Source organism: Palaemon carinicauda, chromosome 30 (assembly GCF_036898095.1).
Source record: "Palaemon carinicauda isolate YSFRI2023 chromosome 30, ASM3689809v2, whole genome shotgun sequence".
NCBI lineage: Eukaryota > Metazoa > Arthropoda > Malacostraca > Decapoda > Palaemonidae > Palaemon > Palaemon carinicauda.
The window spans coordinates 84,371,040-84,394,372 of NC_090754.1; the positions used below are offsets into that span (position 1 = coordinate 84,371,040).

General features: G+C 36.1%; 1 protein-coding gene across 1 annotated transcript in view; it reads left to right on the forward strand.

The window, feature by feature from the left end:
- Window positions 1-2,066: 2,066 nt before the first annotated feature.
- Window positions 2,067-23,333, forward strand: part of LOC137623853 (glycine receptor subunit beta-type 4-like) — a 139,631-nt gene continuing 118,364 nt past the window's right edge. Inside the window, exon 1 of the mRNA XM_068354660.1 lies at window positions 2,067-2,281. Within this exon, the coding sequence (XP_068210761.1) occupies window positions 2,124-2,281 (158 nt within the window). The 5' untranslated portion in view covers window positions 2,067-2,123. The remainder of the gene's footprint in view (window positions 2,282-23,333) is intronic.

Here is a 23,333-nt window from a genome sequence, read left to right on the forward strand (position 1 = left end):
AGGCCTGCACTCTCAAGAGTGCTTTTCTAATATCTTGTTTTGAGCATATTTATCATCTCTGGTCGTCAGCTGCTAACTCTCATCTGTATTTGCTGGACAAAAAAATTGAGTATTGAAATTATTATACCTGATTTGAATATTAATATCTAGTACCATTGTTCAGTTAATTCTCTGTACATGCTACACGAGATATTTCATAATTCCGAACATCCTTAGCGTACAGATCTACCCAGACTGTACCATCCTATACGCATTACTAGGTATGCAGGTAATTCTAGCAGACTTGTCTTCTCCATCATAAGGCTCAACACTACACAGCAGTATTCTAGAAGTTTTATTCCAGCTTTGACCAAATTGTGGTTTGATCTTCCTAATTTGCAGGTTTAATCGGTAAAACTTCAGAAATTTCTACTTTTTATAATTGCTTTAGTATTGAACAGGTTGACATAAAGTTTAGTTTCATAATATACTATTATTATCATCATCATCATCCTCTCCTCCTACGCCTATTGACGCAAAGGGCCTTGGTTAGATCTCGCCAGTCGTCCCTATTTGACCTTTAAATCAATACTTCTCCATTTATCATCTACTTCACGCTTCATAGTCCTCAGCCACGTGCTGATATTTTCTAACATTGTTACTGATCTTAGCATATCTTACATTTTTCCTTTTTACATCTGATATATAGTTTATTAGTTATTTCTCTACCTTTTTCCTCACTGGGCTGCTTTCCTTATTGGAGCCTATGGACTTTTAGTATCCATTTCCTATGAGGGTTGTAACTTGGCTAATAATAACAACAACAATAATAATAATGTCAATAATAATAACAAAAAAAAAAAAAAACAAGGGTAAAAATGTGCCTCGTCTGCAAACACTGAAAAATTTGCCGTAAAAAAAACGGTAAAAATCTTGTAATAAATGTTGCCAGTTATTTACCTTTTTAAAAACGAAAATATTGATGTAAAGGAGTGATATTACGGTCACCAACCCGTGAAATATACTAAGGTAAAATTACGATCGCCTGTATGTTACTGAAATACGGCTGAGACCACTATATTTTTAAGAAGAATTACCGATTAAAATTGCTATTTTTTTTTTTAGAAATACTAAACGCATAAATGTCCTGAAATGGCAAGTCAAAATACACAAATAGCATACAAATTTAAATCGAAAAGTAAATCTGCCATAAAACAACTCATTAATAAGTCAAGGATTTTGTATCTTTACTACATGACCTGAAGATACATTTATAAATCTATATAGAAATATTACATCGATTTTTTTTTTCTTTAAAGAACCACACACACTAGAGCTTTCCTATTGCTTACTTCCGCCAGTACAAAGATCGATAAAACCTCGGGCTGGGATCGATCTGCTGCTATGAGGATGCTAGGCAAACACGCTACCAATGTCTTAGAAAAAATCTAAAGACGTCTCATAACTTGACATTAGCTATACTATTCATTTTGGCAATGTTCTCTAACCGTGGGTAGTAGCCAGACAGTTAAGACTTACAATGGCTACAGTTTTCATAAACTGGTTATATTTTCATAGACTTAAAAACCCGTAATTTTAATCGGATATTCTCCGTAAAAATATACTGTTCTCAGTCGTATTTCAATAATATAGGCGACCGTAACTTTTATCCTACTTTGCTATTATCTTTGACGGGTTGGTGACCGTAATGTCACTCCATAACATCAATATATACGTTTTTAAAACTGTAAATACCTAGTAACATTTATTCCAGGATTTTTACCCTTTTTCATACGGCCATTTTTTAACAGTGCATCGTTGTCCCAGACTTCATTTAATTAATGTGCTCAGTAACTAACGCAGTACCATCTGAACTCGGTTGAGTCCCTTGTTAGGCTGGAGGAACGTAGAGAGTAGGGTCCCCCCCTTCTTTTTATTTTTTTTTTTTTTTTTCGTTTGTTGATGTCGGCTGGCCCCCAAAATTGAGGGAGGTGCCTTGGTATATGTATGTATGTACTAACTAACGCCAAAGCAACAATCAACAAACACTCACCCATATCACTTTTCTCTATCCCCAGGACTACCAGGTGGACCTCTACCTCCGACAAGCTTGGGTCGACGAACGACTCAACCACGCGGATATCATGCAGCCTTTGGACCTGAACGACCCAAACTTGGTAAAGGCCATTTGGAAACCGGAGGTCTACTTCCCAAATGCCAAGCAAGCAGAGTTCCAGTTCGTGACCGTGCCCAATGTCCTCGTGAGGATTAACCCCATGGGAGAAATACTCTATATGCTCAGGTATGTGTTTATGTTCTATCAGTCTTATTTTTGAGGTTATTCTCGCTTGCCTTCATCCAAGATAATTTGCTTTATTATGACGTAGTTTATCTCTTGATGATGTCAATGCCGTCACGACGCCTTAATACTTAATTCTCTCTCTCTCTCTCTCTCTCTCTCTCTCTCTCTCTCTATATATATATATATATATATACTGTATATATAATATATATACTTTTATCCTCTTGTTCAAAACACATACCATCTCTCTCTCTCTCTCTCTCTCTCTCTCTCTCTCTCACACGCACAAACACAAGCATTTCAATCAAATACAATCACTTGAACGATAAATCTTTCTATTACATTTAGCAAACTCCAGAAAGGACTACTTTGGATGAAACTAGTTTTATATAACATCTAAGGATAAAGACTGCAGAAAACACTTGGACAATCGGAAAATCTGGAGAGAGAGAGAGAGAGAGAGAGAGAGAGAGAGAGAAATGAAACTTCTCCCTCAGCAAAGTGTTTACCCCAGTATCCATTAGGACAACAGTTAAGAGGACGACCCCCTGGTAAGTTAAAAGTGTTTTTTGGACCAAATGAGCAAAACTTCTGGATTATATGGTGTTTTATCTTTTTCTATATGACGATGGCGAAAGATACCGATAAATTTTGGTCGGAAAAGAAAAAAAAGCTGGATTTCCTTTTTGAGTTTTTCATAAATGCCTCCGAGAGATTTTTCAATGGGGGTAGTGGTAAAATGAATGATTATTCCCGTGTTCCCAGTAAATATCTATATGGTCTCTTTTCAAAGAAATATTCTGGAAGACCATTTTCTGAAGATATCTGTTCTAGGTTCCAATAGCATTTATGGCATTCTTTAAGAATATTTAAGTTTTCCATTAATGTCTATTTGAGATTTTTCAATGAGACAGCGATAAAATTATCTATTACCCCTGCATTGCGTTCCCAGTAACTAACTATTCGGTCTCTTTTCAAAGAAATATTCTGGAAGACCATTTTCTGAAGATATCTGTTCTTACCTCCATTAGCCTTTATGACTTTGTCTACTTAGGCCAACCATGAAAATCTACAAATTTATTTTTCCTCTTAGAAGTGAATATACTTATCATAACATTAAAAGTTTTTAAAAGAAATCCCTGTTCGTAATTAAAGGATAAAAGGTTGCTCATGAATGGCAGGGGCAAGGGACAGTGACATTGCCCTATCGAGCAGGACAATGCCCTAGAGACTGATCATATATACATAGGATCAGCGCCCAAGCTCCCTCTCCACCCAAGCTACGACCAATTAGGGCCATGCAATAGCTGCTGAGGACTCAGTAAATAGACCTATAGGCACCCCCTAAACTCCCCCCATCCTTAGCTGACAGGGATAGGGAGGTTACACCGTCCAAAGAAACTAATGAGTCTGAGCGGGACTCGAACCCCAGTCAGGGATTTTACCACATCGGCTACCACAACAATAAATTAGAGCAGTATTTACCAAATTGTCAATTAATTAGTATCCTAAACCATTTGCTCAGAGATTGAAAATTTCTACTGAATTTCTTTCTCTAGAAAATATCAAGTGACTACTGTCTCGCACTGCATACAACTTTACGACCTACCAACTGCACTCAGTACATCACACGAGTTTACCAACTAGTATATGCACTCAGTACATATGACTTTACCAACTAGTTTATGCATTCAATACATATGACTTTACCAACTAAATTTGCATTTATTACATATGACTTTATTTACTAAATTTGCACTCAGTACATATGACTTCAACAACTAGTTTATGCACTCAGTAAATATGACTTTACCAAATAAATTTGCATTCAGTACATATGACTTTACCAACTAAATTTGCACTCAGTACATATGACTTTACCAACTAGTATATGCACTCAGTACATATGACTTTACCAACTAAATTGGCACTCAGTAAATATGACTTTACCAACTAGTTTATGCACTCAGTAAATATGACTTTACCAAATAAATTTGCATTCAGTACATATGACTTTACCAACTAAATTTGCACTCAGTACATATGACTTTACCAATTAGTATATGCACTCAGTACATATGACTTTACCAACTAAATTGGCACTCAGTAAATATGACTTTACCAACTAGTTTATGAACTCAGTAAATATGACTTTACCAAATAAATTTGCATTCAGTCCATATGACTTTACCAACTAAATTTGCACTCAGTACATATGACTTTACAAACTCGTATATGCACTCAGTCCATATGACTTTACCAACTAGTTTATGCACTCAGTACATATGACTTCATCAACTCGATATGCAGTCAGTCCATATAAATTTACCAACTAGTAAATGCACTCAGTACCTATGACTTTACCAACTAGTTTATGCACTCAGTACAGATGACTTTACCAACTCGTATATGCACTCAGTACAGATGACTTTACCAACTAGTATATGCACTCAGTACATATGACTTTACCAACTAGTATATGCACTAGTCCATATGACTTTAACAACAAGCAGCTATAGCCTACTCAATGCATTCAACTTTACCAACTAGCACCTGCACTCAGTACATGGGCTATGACTTTTCCTAATAGCAGGTGCGGTCAGTCAGATGATTTTACCAAATAGCAGCTGCACTCAGTACATATGATTTTACCAAATAGCAGCTGCACTCAATATATATTACTTTACCAAATCAGCTGCACTCGGTATATATGATTTTACCCAATGGCAGCTGCACTTAGTATATATGGCTACTCAATAGCTGCGACGCTCAGTACATATCACATTACTAACAAGTTTTACCCCAACTAACAGCTGTGCTCAGTGCATATTAATCTCCCCCCAACTAACAGCTGTTCTAAGTGAATATTAATCTCACCCCAACTAACAGCTGTGCTCAGTGCATATTAATCTCACCCCAATATTTGACCTTCCAAAATTAAATCATTTCCAGCTTTTTACATAACAGTTAATCCCTGCAAATTTCATAACACCGGGATCAAAATTGTGGTCAGAAAGCTGTTCACAAACAAAGAAATACACAAACAGAGGCGAAAACTTAACCTCCTTCCAAAGGCAATCTTATATTCACAGATTGTAAAATAAACCTGCATCAAGCCTTAACAATGCTTCAAACTCTCCCAATGACAGTTATTATTATTATTACTATTATTAAGCTACAACCCTAGTTGGAAAAGCAGGATGCTATAAGCCCAGGGGCCCCAACAGAGAAAATAGCCCAGTGAGGAAAGGAAATAAGGAAAAATAAAATATTTTAGGAATAGTAACAATATTAAAATAAATATTTCCTATTTAAACTATAAAAACTTTAACAGAACAAGAGGAAGAGAAACGAGATAGAAAAGTGGTCCCGAGAGTACCCTCAAGCAAGAGAACTCTAACTCAAGGCAATGGAAAAACCATGGTACAGAGGCTATGGCACTACCAAAGAATAGAGAACAATGGTTTGATTTTGAAGTGTCCTTCTCCTAGAAGAGCTGCTTACCATAGCTAAAGAGTCTCTTCTCCCCTTACCAAGAGGAAAGTAGCCACTGTAAAATTACAGTGCAGTAGTTAACCCCTTGGGTGAAGAAGAATTGTCTAGTAATCACAGTGTTGTCGGGTGTATGAGGACAGAGGAGAATCTGTAAAGGATAGGCCAGACTATTCAGTGTCTGTGTAGGCAAAGGGAAAGAACCGTAACCAGAGAGAAGGGTCCTATGTAGTACTGTCTGGCCAGTCAAAGGACCCCATAACTCTCTAGCGGTAGTATCTTAACGGGCGGCTGGTGCCCAGGCCAACCTACTACCTCTATATAGATATTGTAAGCATGACCTTTACAACCTTTGGTGTTGTGGTTATCTGTTGGTAACGTCCTTGCCTGGTGATCGCCACACTTGGGTTCGAGTCCCTGTCAAACTCATTAGTACCTTTAGTGTCTGCAACCTCACCATCCATGTGAACTAAAAATGGAGGTTTGGGGAAGCCTAGAGGTCTACCTACAGAGTCATCAGCAGCCATTGCCTGGCCCTCCCCATTCCTAGCTTGGGTGGAGAAGGTGATTGAGCGCTGATCATATGTATATATGGTCAGTCTCTATGGCAATGTCACTGTCCCTTGCCTCTGCCATTCATGAACGGCCTTGAAAATTCTTTTAAATCATGTTGATATGCATAACAACCTCGAAGTACTTTGTGTATAAATGAATAATAATGATATGAATGACTAAATTAAACTATTAATTATAACTATTTCATATTTTCCTTATATGTTTACACTGAAACTTTAATTCAGATGACCACCGTTGTACTTTCATACACCAACAATGAATTAGCGCTGATCTTGAATACGCATATTCCATTAATGATAAATAGCTTACTGCAGACTGACACTCTTCTCCCCTAAAACAGCATCGTCCAATCGACTGGGAGAAATACAGCAATAGAGAAAATAAGATAACGTATTCCCGTCGAGGGGTTGAAAGCAGTCCATTATGCCAAGTAAATATGAAGTAGATACACATGAACGTTGCATTTATGCAAGGCCGCCCAGTAACTGCTCTTCTAGGAAGAACGAGGGAGAACTATTCTAAAATTTATTCTGTGTATGAATGACATATTTGATGTTAATGTATGGAGCTCTCTCTCTCTCTCTCTCTCTCTCTCTCTCTCTCTCATATATATAATATATATATATATATATATATATATACATATATATATAAATATATGTATAAATATATATATATATACATATATATATAAATATATGTATAAATATATATATATAAATATATATATATAAATATATATATATATATACATATATATAAATATATATATAAATATATATATACATATATATATATATATATATATATTTATATATATATATATACATATATATAAATATATTTATATACATATATATATATATATATATATATACTGTATATATATACATACATATATATAAATATATTTATATACATATATATATATATATATATATGTATATATGTATATGTATATATGTATATATAATTTATATATATATGTATATATATATATATATATATATTCTTTAGGAAATAAAATATCTTTGGAAGGGGAAATATGACATATTCCTCTTTGAAACAGTCTATGCTTCATAACCCTCAACTTGAAAAACCTCTCCCCTTCCACTTGGCTATAATTCATAACACAAGAATTAAATTTGCATCGAGTTTAATGTGTCCGTTTTCTTTACGTAATATTTATAAAATACCCTTACATAATTTTTCTGCTTAAACACTAGAGGTAAGTATGTTTGGTCACAGAGTACCATTGTTGTAAAGGAGAATTTATAAAAGAAAACTAGGGTGGATCTCGGTAGAGGGCAGATCTCTTCAGCAGCAGCTTATTTCTCGACCTCGACATGTATTAATTGGTGTGGATTTTCATACACTCATATATGAACAGAGTTTAAAATCTCTGTGACAATGATGTCAAAACTTAAGGCAGATTACGTGAATTGGACAATTTGCTTGATCGTGAACTTGAACTTTGACCTTCGGAAATTTAATAATTCCCAGCTTTATACATAACAGTTATTCCATGCAAGTTTCATTACGATTAAAATTGGGACCAGAAAGCTGTTCACAAACACACACACAAACAAACACACAAACAGAAGGTTAACATAACCTTCTTCCAACTTCGTTAGCGGGGGTAATGAGTCAGGTTTAAAACTATCAAAATACAAGACAGCTATGAAAAACCTTTAGCAGAAGACATGAACTTGAACCAGAAGGAACGGATGATCTAAAGAAGTATGGTACTTGACTTTGTGTCGGCTAGATGGGAAATCATACTTAAAAACCACCTCTTTATTCATGATGCTTGAATAACAATAACTTATATTTTTGGTTTTAATAGGAGTAAAACCATTTAATTCCTCTAGGAAGAAAATATGAGTTTGAAACAAACTTTATTAATTCAAGAACTATTTCGTTTTCGTGGGGTACGCCAGTTCGAGTCTTGTCATAAAAGATACCAGTCGTACCACACATATTTCATACACGTTCAAACATATTATTGCTTTTTTTATCTCTCGATCTCTATCGCACAAATAATAGAAAACCATGTCTAAGCTCGCCATCGCATGTTTTATATTGTTTGAATTTCCGCGACATTCTTGCTTTCAACTGTTCGTCTATATGCTCGTTATCTGTTGAATAAACCTGAAAGTTGCATTCACCTCGCCTCTCTGTTAGCTCCTAGCACCAACGTTACCACAAAGTCTTCACGTGTGTGTGTGTGTAAGCATTACAGCTTTGGTCCAGATGATACGTATTTTGTTGATCACCGATACTGCAAGAACTCACTGATAAATTAATAGAAAATATAATAGGATCTTTTGAAGAAGTTCCATATCAGATTGGTGCTGCACCAAATAATAAGATTCATCATCACCATCATCATCATCTCCGCCTACGCCTATTGACCTAAGGGGTCTCAGTTAGATTTTGCCAGCCGTCTCTATCTTGAGCTTTTAAATTAATACTTCTCCATTAATCATCTACTTCACGATTCATAGTCCTCAGCCATGTATTACTCTAAGTAAGGAATAAGATTAGCAAGAATCAATAATATAATGAGGATTAAGTCATCAGAATTATTAATGAGGCTTAGAAAACAAATTGTGAGATTGATCCGATGCCAATATCCGAAGTAATTGGAGTATAAAACTTTTCTCATCTTGTGGACATGATTTCAATAAAAGTAAATACTAGCTTTAATGAGTGTAAGCATCTTAAAACTAGGAAAGTGGCTATAGTTACAGCAGTTCTGAAATGTGCTCTCGACTATCACGACCCAAGTTCATACAGACCTATTTTGAATCTATCTTTCAGGTCAAAAGTGCTAAAACTATGCAATTCTTTATTACCTATTTAGTTATTTAGAAAAGAATAGAAGTATTACCAGATAACCAGTCGACATACAGATAATCATATTCTACAGAAACAGCTATAGGCTGTGTGGCCAATGATCTGCTGGAAATGATGGATGAGAACAAATGTGGAATCCTGATTTTACTTGATCTTTGGGCTGCTTTTGACACAGTTATGCTTGAACTGCTGCTTAAATGATTCACAATCCATTGATATTGACAATGAAGCTTTTGAGTATCTAAAAGATTACTTCGTTAACAGAAGCTACTGTCTACGAATCGGAAACTCATACCTTTAAGCTCAGGAGTACCCCAGTGAAGTTTGCTAGAGCCACTCTTATTTTGTATGTATACAATTATTCTATCAATAGAACTACAGACATGGAGTGAAGTTCAAGCTATTTGCAAATTATACACAATTTCACATCCTCATGAAGATCAGGAACAGCTCCACTACCTCTCCAAGTCTCTTGATGCGATCGTTTGATGGGAAGACTCTCGCTGCTTCTATACCTATCTACGTTCCTGGATACTTCATCCAACTCTAAGGCATGATACTCCACTTCTGCCCAAAAGGCGAGAAGTTTGCCTAAATCCTGAAGCAACTGTCTACTAATCATCGAAATATTGTAGCAGGTAATTCCAATTTGACTGGGTCCAAGCTCAGACCAGGATGAACACTCGTGTGAACATTAGGGGAGCAGTTGATAGTCCGAAGCACAGAGCTCTGAAATGGTAATCGACTCCCTCTAGGAAGTACTTTTTTTGGATTGGTGGATTGGTATTTTAAAATAAACGTTCCTGACATTGACAGAGTGCACGAGAGCATCGTTTCAGCACCTAAACGGACTGTATGTGACATTTCCATTAGCACCATTACTGCTAGATCAATCGGAAGAGGCGAAGGCAATGCCTCATCCAGTAAGTAAAACTTCTGACAAATGTTTCCCAAGCAGGGACTGGAACCCTGAGGGGCACCAAAGTGTCAATCAATTTCCCTCATCACTCCCTTGATAGGGTAAGATAACGGAAATTAATCGAAGGTTGATTTTGATTCAGTGTTCTCTGTCTCCACCAGAAAGGGACTCACTTTAGTAAAAAGGGAATCTTCCTTGCCCGAAAATCGTCTCCCCTCCCCTATAGTGAGGGTTCAATAGGAAAAAATGTCGAGTCCTTCCCCTTGGAGTGTCCTCTCTAAGGACCCAGGACAGTCCCTGGTCTTTACTTCATTGAGGAAGAATCAGAGATCGTTGTTTAGAAACCTGTCTTAATACCCTTTGCTCTCTTACCGCACCGGACGCAGCTAGCATGGAGATTGCAGGTAAGAGGTTCCCTAAGAAATTTGAAATACTACTTATCTTATGTGGATGGCCACACTGGACGAGTGCGAGGGCGAGCCTCTGCAGTTGCTGCCAAGCTATATAACATGTTTCAAAATATTGTGATTATTCCTGGCATCATCACCCAAGGCCAAACCATTTTCAAACTTGCCCATGTGTCAAGTTTTCTGTTAGTGTAGTCTGACCATAATAGCTAAAGCAGAATTATGGAGGTGTTGTACACTTCCAGGTTCCACGTCATACACACTCTATAAAAAATACACCTTTGCAACCTTTTATATGAGATTTACCTCTGACCTACTTTTTCTAATCACCTAAAAATCTTTTTATTTCTACATAATATAGACAATCATTGTTAAAGTTTATTTTTCTCACAGGAAATAACTTTATTTGCAGTTACTTTTCTAATAATAAAATCTCAAAACACATTTTCTTTTCCCTTACCTTAAAAGTATTATTGGTGTCTTTGGGGAGAGATGGGTTGTCTATAGTTTGTCGTTTATATTGCAAGCAAAGATTCAAAAGACTGTTAGGTCATACATTAATATTCATGAAATTTGTTTTCTTATAAACGAGACTACCAGTATAAATCGTAAATTTCACTTCTTTTCCTTCTTTGTTTATTGGAATCATGAATCCCTGCTTTTTCTATAATCTACTGCCAATTTCAACACTAAGGTTTTCAATTAAAATCAATTTCATACCAAAACACAACAAATACATATGTGCAAAAGGGTAGTGTACCGCACGTGTTTCATACAGACTCATAAAAAGGAATGCTATTGCGTTTTTCTATCGCTTGCTCTCTCATGCACTAATAAAAGAACACCCTGTTAAAGGTTGCCATCACATGATTTAGTTTGAGTTTTTGTGACATTCTTGCTCTAAATTGCTTGTATGTAAGCACATTATCCGTTGAATAAATTCTACTTGCATTCACATTGACTCTCTGTTAGAACATAATAACCACCTCGCACATTGGTGACTCCTGAAGTGATCAGCTCCTCCCACATTTTTTCACCCACCGTAGCTCTAACCTTGTTACTAAATTGCCCGCCAATCAAGACTTTGTGACCCACGCTGCATCATCTGAACTGTCACCATTCCCAACAAAACAAAGCGTTCGCTTGGTTCCAACATGCCGAAGTTCAGTTTCGTATCAAGGACGCGACTCACTCAAACAGCACAATAGACTATGCCTCAAGGCAATTCCCGAGGACACTTTACCAGAAATCTCCAATTGGCTTTGCGACCAAGGGGACACTCCCAAAACACCTCCTGGAGCAGTAATTACCATCACCAGCCACCTGAATATTCAAGCTTTTTAAGCTCTCTCAACAACCAATGAGGGACCTAAAGGCTTCGTTTGCCCTCAGGGAAATGACCAGTATCACTCGCCTGTAACTTGCACTAGGGAAGTGAACCTACTTCGTGCCCTTTGGTTGTGTCGCCTATCCAAACCTGTATGCATCACCATCCCCAATGTCAATACCTTGCCCATGAAGGATCTGATGACCAATGTTGACGCCCTTATGGACAGCCACTTCACCACCTTCAAGACCTCCATCAATGCCTGACCTCCTGACGAAGAGAACAACAACAGTGACCGAAGCCCACGTGAATGTGATAGGACAATAACACCCGGCCCGTGACATGCCGGAGCGGTGACCACACAGCCCACCACCCATATATCCAACGCCTCGCTCACAACCAAGAAAAGACCTCTCCAGCCACTTACTGACGCCCATCAATCATAGATCTGCTACCACCACTCCAAATTTAAGGCTGCTGCGAAGAAATACAATTGTCAGTGGCCAAAAAACGTGCAAGACAACAGTTGTGGCAATCGTACTTGGAGACAATTTTGTGTAAAAAACATGAGCCAGCAATGCACATGGCGATTGTGTGCATGGCAAATTGCAACGAGATCTCTTCCTAAAAGGTGATCATGCTTTAGGAGGTGATCGTGCAGCGATTGAGTTCATCAAAACACTCATGAGCATCAATAGTCATTATGAGATTGATCTGGGACGATGATCATAAACTTACCAAATTCTGACATCTTGGTAGTCTTGTTCATGGATCGTGTTTTCTTCTCACAAGCCTTCTCAGCTCATGGAGGGATAGGAACTCGAGTGAACCTGAAGAATGCATAGTAAGAATAGATTTCTTGATGGGTGCGTGTGGTGTGGGGGTTTGTTGTTCGTTGGAGCCAGGAACACAATCATGAGTATCAAGAAAGGTCTTTAAGGCAGTTCTAGGAAATTTTATCTGGGTGTGTGAATAACAATGGAGTCAGCGTGGCTTACGGAGAACATCCCTGAGCAGGAGAGGGACCTCAGAATAGTTCTATTACCTGACCAGTAACACTTGTGCCAAGTCTTGGACATGATTTAGCAATTGAGGCTAGGGCATATGCCCTAGAAACTTGTACCTCAATGTGTCTACTGGTGAGAGTTTCGGTACAGTGATACTTTTCTCATCAAACCATGCAGAGGAACTGGGAGGAGACTTTGGAAACTCCTCCAGGCCAGTCATCCTGTACCTTGGAGAACTCCTTTACTTCTTCCTAACAACAGGCAGCTCCTCAAGGGATGAAGAAAGTGCAGGAACCTATGTAGCAGGGGAAGGGGAGCAACCATGCTTCTCATTCATCGAAGTAGAGTTTTCTGGCTGCACTCAGAATCTTTGATACAGGCAACGGTGGCTGGTCTGCAACAGAAGCCAACATGGCACCACGTCCAGGGGGGGTCACAACACAGCTATCCTTTTCAGGCAAAGGTTGAGCAATAAGACTTCCTAGATCTAGCAGCTAAGACCTTAGGAAGTTTCTCCAATGACAGGAGCACCATCAATTATGTTGGCAGGAGAGCTTGGGTAAGGCAAGGGGTATTGCCTTTGCTAGTTAAACAAAGGCATTACTTTCTTCGCTCAAGGATTTTCCTGAGAGAAGAGCAGTGTCTCCCTTCTTCTTCTTACTACTTCTCACGGAATCAGCCTTGGAAGTGTCAAACGTGCAACAGCCTCAGAACCCAAAGGAAGGATGTAGGAGATCTAGAGCTTCTTAGGCATCAGCTTGGTCATTGCCAAGACTAACTCTGAAAAATCTTCTTTCCAATTTCTTCTTCCTCTTCTTAGTAAACTGAGTGCACTGCACGGGAGGCCACGTCCTACACTCAAAACAGGAGTAATTCTGTTAACAGTCATACGCCCCCAGCAGAAACTACTCAGGCGATGAGTGTCGACCTCATTATTGGGAAGGCTACTGAAATATTTCAAAACTAGGGTGGTCCTCACCCTAACTGTATCCCATTGGGCTAGATCCTGTATGGACTTCAGTTAAGGCTATCTGTCAATTGCCTTTCATTATGACAATCTAACTAGGCTAGGCTTACTTACTACCGAACTCCACCTAACAAACATTTTGTTAACAGCCTAATAATACCCCATACATATAAAAATAAATATTTACGGTTTAATCTACAAAAACCCTTTATCAAAGGTATTTATCATACTTTGACTGCCATAAAAATAACATTTCACTAAAAGTGGGGATTGCATTCATAATTGCAATAAATTATTCATGTGTTCATTGTCAAAACAAATGAGAAACATTTGAATAGATTAGTGATCTTTGTGTTCCAAATAATGCTTATGTAAATCGCATTTAGCCTACAATATACTAAACTGTACTATACTTATGTAAATATGTGAGTTTGCAATAGCATAATGCATTGTAGATTTTCATAATTTAGGGACAGTAAAGAGTTAATTATTGTTACCCTTCTCTCATAGGGGTATGAAATTATGTTCATTCGCAGTATAAAGTTATGTGTGATGATTAAAATATATTTTATTCACTGTCGAACGTTAAACAGTTGCGGTAGTATAATTAAATTATTCAACAAACTTGGCATACAAAGAGCTATCTTATTTTCTAACTTATTAATTTACTTCGCATGTATCATATTGGTTGGATTTAAAAATGAAAAATATATAAATACCGACTTATTTATCCATGGTGGTTTACAGAATCGCACAATTTCATATATTTTGTATACACAACAGCAAATGAAGAATTATTTTGAAATTATTTCCTTCATTAATAAACTACAGAATTTGTTTAAATTGAACGCGGCTTGATAATTATTTAAAGTCTGAAAATGATGAGCTACCCACATAGGCCCATGCGTTTAACAAATGTATAGCTCCAAAAGAAAGATGTGGACTAATGGTGTTGTCTTGTATGTCATGAAATTATCAAACTTTATCCCCACAACGTTTCATGATTAATAATCAGTTCATTTCAAACTGTTTCATGATTCATAACATGTTCATTTCAAAACGTTTCATGATTAATAATCTGTTCATCTCAAAACGTTTCATGATTCATAACATATTTCAAAAAGTTTCATGATTAATAATCTGTTCATTTCAAAACGTTTCATGATTAATAATCTGTTCACCTCAAAACATTTCATGATTCATAATCTGTTCATTTCAAAACGTTTTATGAACAATAATCGGTTAATTTCAAAACGCTTCATGATTAATAATCTGTTCATTTCAAAACGTTTCATGAACAATAATCGGTTAATTTCAAAACGTTTCATGATTAATAATCTGTTCATATCAAAACGTTTCATGATTAATAATCTGTTCATATCAAAACGTTTCATGATTAATCATCTGTTCGCTTTCAAAACAACCAGCCCTAGGACCCACTCATCCCACCCCAGCGTTATTGTAATAACCGAAAGACTGGAAAAGAGTCATAACACCTATAGTCAATTTTTTCTAGCGAGGGAAATTTGCACCGACTCACAGCGGTGCCCTTTTAGCTCGGAAAAGTTTACTGATCGCTGATTGGTTGGACAAGATAATTTTAACCAATCAGCGATCAGGAAACTTTTCCGAGCTAAAAGGGCACCGCTGTGAGTCGGTGCAAATTTCCCTCGCTAGAAAAAATTGACTATAGTTTCACATAGCCAACTGTGAGAAGTTTCTTTGGACTATACCATGGGTTTCATAATTACTATATGCAACTGGCGTCACAACACCATGGGTCATCGACGCCGAAACTAAACGTTTAAATGGGTAAAACCTGCAATAATCAGTAAAAAATAGATTCTCATTAAATATAGGCCTATTATGTCTTTTTCTAATTTTCTATTATTTCCATTACCGTATTATTAACCTTGCTTGCATACTGAAATGCACAAAGGGTTTTATAATCAAATTATACACCTGGCGTCACAACATCAGAGGTCATCGACTCCAAAACCAGAAGTCAAAATGGGCAAAGAATTTAATAATAATTCAAAAATTCATCCTCATAAAATAACAGGCCTATTGGCCTATTTCTTTTCAGAAATTGTTATTATTTCCATTACTCTAATATTATGCATTCTTACATACTGGAATGTACAAAGGGTTTTATAATTAAATTATACGGCTGCCGTCACAACATCATAGGTCATCGACCCCAAAACCATTAGTTAAAATGGGTAAAGAATGTAATAATAAGTCAAAAATTAATTCTCATAATATAACATAGGCCTATTGGCCTATTATTACTTTTATTCAATTTGTTATTATTTCCCTTACTCTAACATTATGCATTTTTACATACTGGAATGTACAAAGGGTTTTATAATTAACTTATACAGCTGCCGTCACAACATCATAGGTCACCGAAGCCGAAACTCAGAGGTTATTATGGGTAAAGCCAGCCCAGTAATAATCAGCCAAAAATCAAATCTCATCGAATAATATAGACCTATTATAACTATTTCTAATTCGTTACGGTTTCCATTATTGTATTACCAGACATTTCTACATACTGAAAATAGTTAGGATGGGCAATGAATCACGTTAAGTCAGAAACGATGGATTTCCATCAGAATTTTATGGAATAAATCTATCATGCATAAAATCATGCTTGTGACCTAGTTCACACTATCATCCTACGCACTAGCTTAAGCCGGCTTCATGATGTCATCATGAAAATAATATATATATATATATATATATATATATATATATATATATATATATATATATATATATATATATATATATATATATATACATGTATATATATACACATATATGTATATATAAAGATATATGTATACAGTACACACACACACACATATATATATATATATATATATATATATATATATATATATATATATATATATATATATATATATATGTTAAGCTTAGATCAAGAGATAAAACGAAGTTTGAAAAACACTATATAATTACACGAATTACAATAACAACATTGAAAATTACGTAGCAAAAAGTAAGCCTAATGAAAATATATTGAACTCAGATTTGGAAGCTTCATTAACAGTATTCAAAATTATACTGAAATAAAAAAAAAATATTAAAAACTATTCTGAAAAAAAAAATAAAAAATTATACTGAAATAAAAAATTATTCAAAACTATACTGAAATACAAAAATAATTATTCTAAAAGACAGTTGTATTTCTTTCGAACAAAATAAATAAAGACGGTTACTCTCACGGGTTTAATCGTAGGTCTACAGAAAACGGTTATATGAAATTTGTTGTCGAGAATAACAATAATAATGATTCATTTAATTTTTCTAATATTGAAAGAAAAATATATGGATGACACGAGTGTGAGCATGGTTGAAAAATTAAGTCAGGATAATGATAGCGATAAAAGATGAACTTTGATGGGAAAAAAATAGTTTCCTTAACAATAAAACAGCATCTCAAAATCAATGTCAAATAGATATATTGTTTACACATAAAATAAATCATGTCACTTACCCTGGAAAAACAAAGACAGTTTCATAATAACCAGTCAAAATAAAACAATAGAGCCACTTGACACTTTCTCCAGTAGTATAACCTAACTTGTTCAAACCAATACCCAGTGAAAATAACCCAGCCATATTGATAAAGTAAATTTAACACCCGGTGAAAATACCCCAGCTTTATTGAAAAGGAATATCCAACACCTGGTGAAAATAACCAAGTTTTAATATAGAAAACCTAACACCCGGTGAAAATAACCTAGCTTTAGTATTAAAAGAAAATCAACACCCGGTGAAAATAACCTAGCTTTAGTATTAAAAGAAAATCAACACCCGGTGAAAATAACCTAGCTTTAGTATTAAAAGAAAATCAACACCCGGTGAAAATAACCTAGCTTTATTGAAAACGAAAATCCATCACCCAGCTCTATTGAAAAGGAACATCCAACACCCGGTGAAAGTAACCTAGCTTTAGTATTAAAAGAAAATCAACACCCGGTGAAAATAACCTAGCTTTAGTATTAAAAGAAAATCAACACCGGTGAAAATAACCTAGCTTTATTGAAAACGAAAATCCATCACCCAGCTCTATTGAAAAGGAACATCCAACACCCGGTGAAAGTAACCTAGCTTTAGTATTAAAAGAAAATCAACACCCGGGTGAAAATAACCTAGCTTTATTGAAAACGAAAATCCATCACCCAGCTCTATTGAAAAGGAACATCCAACACCCGGTGAAAGTAACCCAGCTTTAGTGTTGAAAGAAATTCTAACAACCGGTGAAAATAACCTAGCTTTAGTATTAAAAGAAAATCAACACCCGGTGAAAATAACCTAGCTTTATTGAAAACGAAAATCCATCACCCAGCTCTATTGAAAAGGAACATCCAACACCCGGTGAAAGTAACCTAGCTTTAGTATTAAAAGAAAATCAACACCCGGTGAAAATAACCTAGCTTTATTGAAAACGAAAATCCATCACCCAGCTCTATTGAAAAGGAACATCCAACACCCGGTGAAAGTAACCTAGCTTTAGTATTAAAAGAAAATCAACACCCGGTGAAAATAACCTAGCTTTAGTATTAAAAGAAAATCAACACCCGGTGAAAATAACCTAGCTTTATTGAAAACGAAAATCCATCACCCAGCTCTATTGAAAAGGAACATCCAACACCCGGTGAAAGTAACCTAGCTTTAGTATTAAAAGAAAATCAACACCCGGTGAAAATAACCTAGCTTTAGTATTAAAAGAAAATCAACACCCGGTGAAAATAACCTAGCTTTATTGAAAACGAAAATCCATCACCCAGCTCTATTGAAAAGGAACATCCAACACCCGGTGAAAGTAACCTAGCTTTAGTATTAAAAGAAAATCAACACCCGGTGAAAATAACCTAGCTTTAGTATTAAAAGAAAATCAACACCCGGTGAAAATAACCTAGCTTTATTGAAAACGAAAATCCATCACCCAGCTCTATTGAAAAGGAACATCCAACACCCGGTGAAAGTAACCTAGCTTTAGTATTAAAAGAAAATCAACACCCGGTGAAAATAACCTAGCTTTATTGAAAACGAAAATCCATCACCCAGCTCTATTGAAAAGGAACATCCAACACCCGGTGAAAATAACCTAGCTTTAGTATTAAAAGAAAATCAACACCCGGTGAAAATAACCTAGCTTTAGTATTAAAAGAAAATCAACACCCGGTGAAAATAACCTAGCTTTATTGAAAACGAAAATCCATCACCCAGCTCTATTGAAAAGGAACATCCAACACCCGGTGAAAGTAACCTAGCTTTAGTATTAAAAGAAAATCAACACCCGGTGAAAATAACCTAGCTTTATTGAAAACGAAAATCCATCACCCAGCTCTATTGAAAAGGAACATCCAACACCCGGTGAAAATAACCTAGCTTTAGTATTAAAAGAAAATCAACACCCGGTGAAAATAACCTAGCTTTAGTATTAAAAGAAAATCAACACCCGGTGAAAATAACCTAGCTTTATTGAAAACGAAAATCCATCACCCAGCTCTATTGAAAAGGAACATCCAACACCCGGTGAAAGTAACCTAGCTTTAGTATTAAAAGAAAATCAACACCCGGTGAAAATAACCTAGCTTTATTGAAAACGAAAATCCATCACCCAGCTCTATTGAAAAGGAACATCCAACACCCGGTGAAAATAACCTAGCTTTAGTATTAAAAGAAAATCAACACCCGGTGAAAATAACCTAGCTTTAGTATTAAAAGAAAATCAACACCCGGTGAAAATAACCTAGCTTTATTGAAAACGAAAATCCATCACCCAGCTCTATTGAAAAGGAACATCCAACACCCGGTGAAAGTAACCTAGCTTTAGTATTAAAAGAAAATCAACACCCGGTGAAAATAACCTAGCTTTAGTATTAAAAGAAAATCAACACCCGGTGAAAATAACCTAGCTTTAGTATTAAAAGAAAATCAACACCCGGTGAAAATAACCTAGCTTTATTGAAAACGAAAATCCATCACCCAGCTCTATTGAAAAGGAACATCCAACACCCGGTGAAAGTAACCTAGCTTTAGTATTAAAAGAAAATCAACACCCGGTGAAAATAACCTAGCTTTATTGAAAACGAAAATCCATCACCCAGCTCTATTGAAAAGGAACATCCAACACCCGGTGAAAGTAACCTAGCTTTAGTATTAAAAGAAAATCAACACCCGGTGAAAATAACCTAGCTTTATTGAAAACGAAAATCCATCACCCAGCTCTATTGAAAAGGAACATCCAACACCCGGTGAAAGTAACCTAGCTTTAGTATTAAAAGAAAATCAACACCCGGTGAAAATAACCTAGCTTTATTGAAAACGAAAATCCATCACCCAGCTCTATTGAAAAGGAACATCCAACACCCGGTGAAAGTAACCCAGCTTTAGTGTTGAAAGAAATTCTAACAACCGGTGAAAATAACCTAGCTTTAGTATTAAAAGAAAATCAACACCCGGTGAAAATAACCTAGCTTTATTGAAAACGAAAATCCATCACCCAGCTCTATTGAAAAGGAACATCCAACACCCGGTGAAAGTAACCTAGCTTTAGTATTAAAAGAAAATCAACACCCGGTGAAAATAACCTAGCTTTATTGAAAACGAAAATCCATCACCCAGCTCTATTGAAAAGGAACATCCAACACCCGGTGAAAATAACCTAGCTTTAGTATTAAAAGAAAATCAACACCCGGTGAAAATAACCTAGCTTTATTGAAAACGAAAATCCATCACCCAGCTCTATTGAAAAGGAACATCCAACACCCGGTGAAAGTAACCCAGCTTTAGTGTTGAAAGAAATTCTAACAACCGGTGAAAATAACCTAGCTTTAGTATTAAAAGAAAATCAACACCCGGTGAAAATAACCTAGCTTTATTGAAAACGAAAATCCATCACCCAGCTCTATTGAAAAGGAACATCCAACACCCGGTGAAAGTAACCTAGCTTTAGTATTAAAAGAAAATCAACACCCGGTGAAAATAACCTAGCTTTATTGAAAACGAAAATCCATCACCCAGCTCTATTGAAAAGGAACATCCAACACCCGGTGAAAGTAACCTAGCTTTAGTATTAAAAGAAAATCAACACCCGGTGAAAATAACCTAGCTTTAGTATTAAAAGAAAATCAACACCCGGTGAAAATAACCTAGCTTTATTGAAAACGAAAATCCATCACCCAGCTCTATTGAAAAGGAACATCCAACACCCGGTGAAAGTAACCTAGCTTTAGTATTAAAAGAAAATCAACACCCGGTGAAAATAACCTAGCTTTATTGAAAACGAAAATCCATCACCCAGCTCTATTGAAAAGGAACATCCAACACCCGGTGAAAGTAACCTAGCTTTAGTATTAAAAGAAAATCAACACCCGGTGAAAATAACCTAGCTTTATTGAAAACGAAAATCCATCACCCAGCTCTATTGAAAAGGAACATCCAACACCCGGTGAAAGTAACCCAGCTTTAGTGTTGAAAGAAATTCTAACAACCGGTGAAAATAACCTAGCTTTAGTATTAAAAGAAAATCAACACCCGGTGAAAATAACCTAGCTTTATTGAAAACGAAAATCCATCACCCAGCTCTATTGAAAAGGAACATCCAACACCCGGTGAAAGTAACCTAGCTTTAGTATTAAAAGAAAATCAACACCCGGTGAAAATAACCTAGCTTTATTGAAAACGAAAATCCATCACCCAGCTCTATTGAAAAGGAACATCCAACACCCGGTGAAAGTAACCTAGCTTTAGTATTAAAAGAAAATCAACACCCGGTGAAAATAACCTAGCTTTAGTATTAAAAGAAAATCAACACCCGGTGAAAATAACCTAGCTTTAGTATTAAAAGAAAATCAACACCCGGTGAAAATAACCTAGCTTTATTGAAAACGAAAATCCATCACCCAGCTCTATTGAAAAGGAACATCCAACACCCGGTGAAAATAACCTAGCTTTAGTATTAAAAGAAAATCAACACCCGGTGAAAATAACCTAGCTTTAGTATTAAAAGAAAATCAACACCCGGTGAAAATAACCTAGCTTTATTGAAAACGAAAATCCATCACCCAGCTCTATTGAAAAGGAACATCCAACACCCGGTGAAAGTAACCTAGCTTTAGTATTAAAAGAAAATCAACACCCGGTGAAAATAACCTAGCTTTAGTATTAAAAGAAAATCAACACCCGGTGAAAATAACCTAGCTTTATTGAAAACGAAAATCCATCACCCAGCTCTATTGAAAAGGAACATCCAACACCCGGTGAAAATAACCTAGCTTTAGTATTAAAAGAAAATCAACACCCGGTGAAAATAACCTAGCTTTATTGAAAACGAAAATCCATCACCCAGCTCTATTGAAAAGGAACATCCAACACCCGGTGAAAGTAACCTAGCTTTAGTATTAAAAGAAAATCAACACCCGGTGAAAATAACCTAGCTTTATTGAAAACGAAAATCCATCACCCAGCTCTATTGAAAAGGAACATCCAACACCCGGTGAAAGTAACCCAGCTTTAGTGTTGAAAGAAATTCTAACAACCGGTGAAAATAACCTAGCTTTAGTATTAAAAGAAAATCAACACCCGGTGAAAATAACCTAGCTTTATTGAAAACGAAAATCCATCACCCAGCTCTATTGAAAAGGAACATCCAACACCCGGTGAAAGTAACCTAGCTTTAGTATTAAAAGAAAATCAACACCCGGTGAAAATAACCTAGCTTTATTGAAAACGAAAATCCATCACCCAGCTCTATTGAAAAGGAACATCCAACACCCGGTGAAAGTAACCTAGCTTTAGTATTAAAAGAAAATCAACACCCGGTGAAAATAACCTAGCTTTAGTATTAAAAGAAAATCAACACCCGGTGAAAATAACCTAGCTTTAGTATTAAAAGAAAATCAACACCCGGTGAAAATAACCTAGCTTTATTGAAAACGAAAATCCATCACCCAGCTCTATTGAAAAGGAACATCCAACACCCGGTGAAAATAACCTAGCTTTAGTATTAAAAGAAAATCAACACCCGGTGAAAATAACCTAGCTTTAGTATTAAAAGAAAATCAACACCCGGTGAAAATAACCTAGCTTTATTGAAAACGAAAATCCATCACCCAGCTCTATTGAAAAGGAACATCCAACACCCGGTGAAAGTAACCTAGCTTTAGTATTAAAAGAAAATCAACACCCGGTGAAAATAACCTAGCTTTAGTATTAAAAGAAAATCAACACCCAGTGAAAATAACCTAGCTTTAGTATTAAAAGAAAATCAACACCCGGTGAAAATAACCTAGCTTTATTGAAAACGAAAATCCATCACCCAGCTCTATTGAAAAGGAACATCCAACACCCGGTGAAAGTAACCTAGCTTTAGTATTAAAAGAAAATCAACACCCGGTGAAAATAACCTAGCTTTATTGAAAACGAAAATCCATCACCCAGCTCTATTGAAAAGGA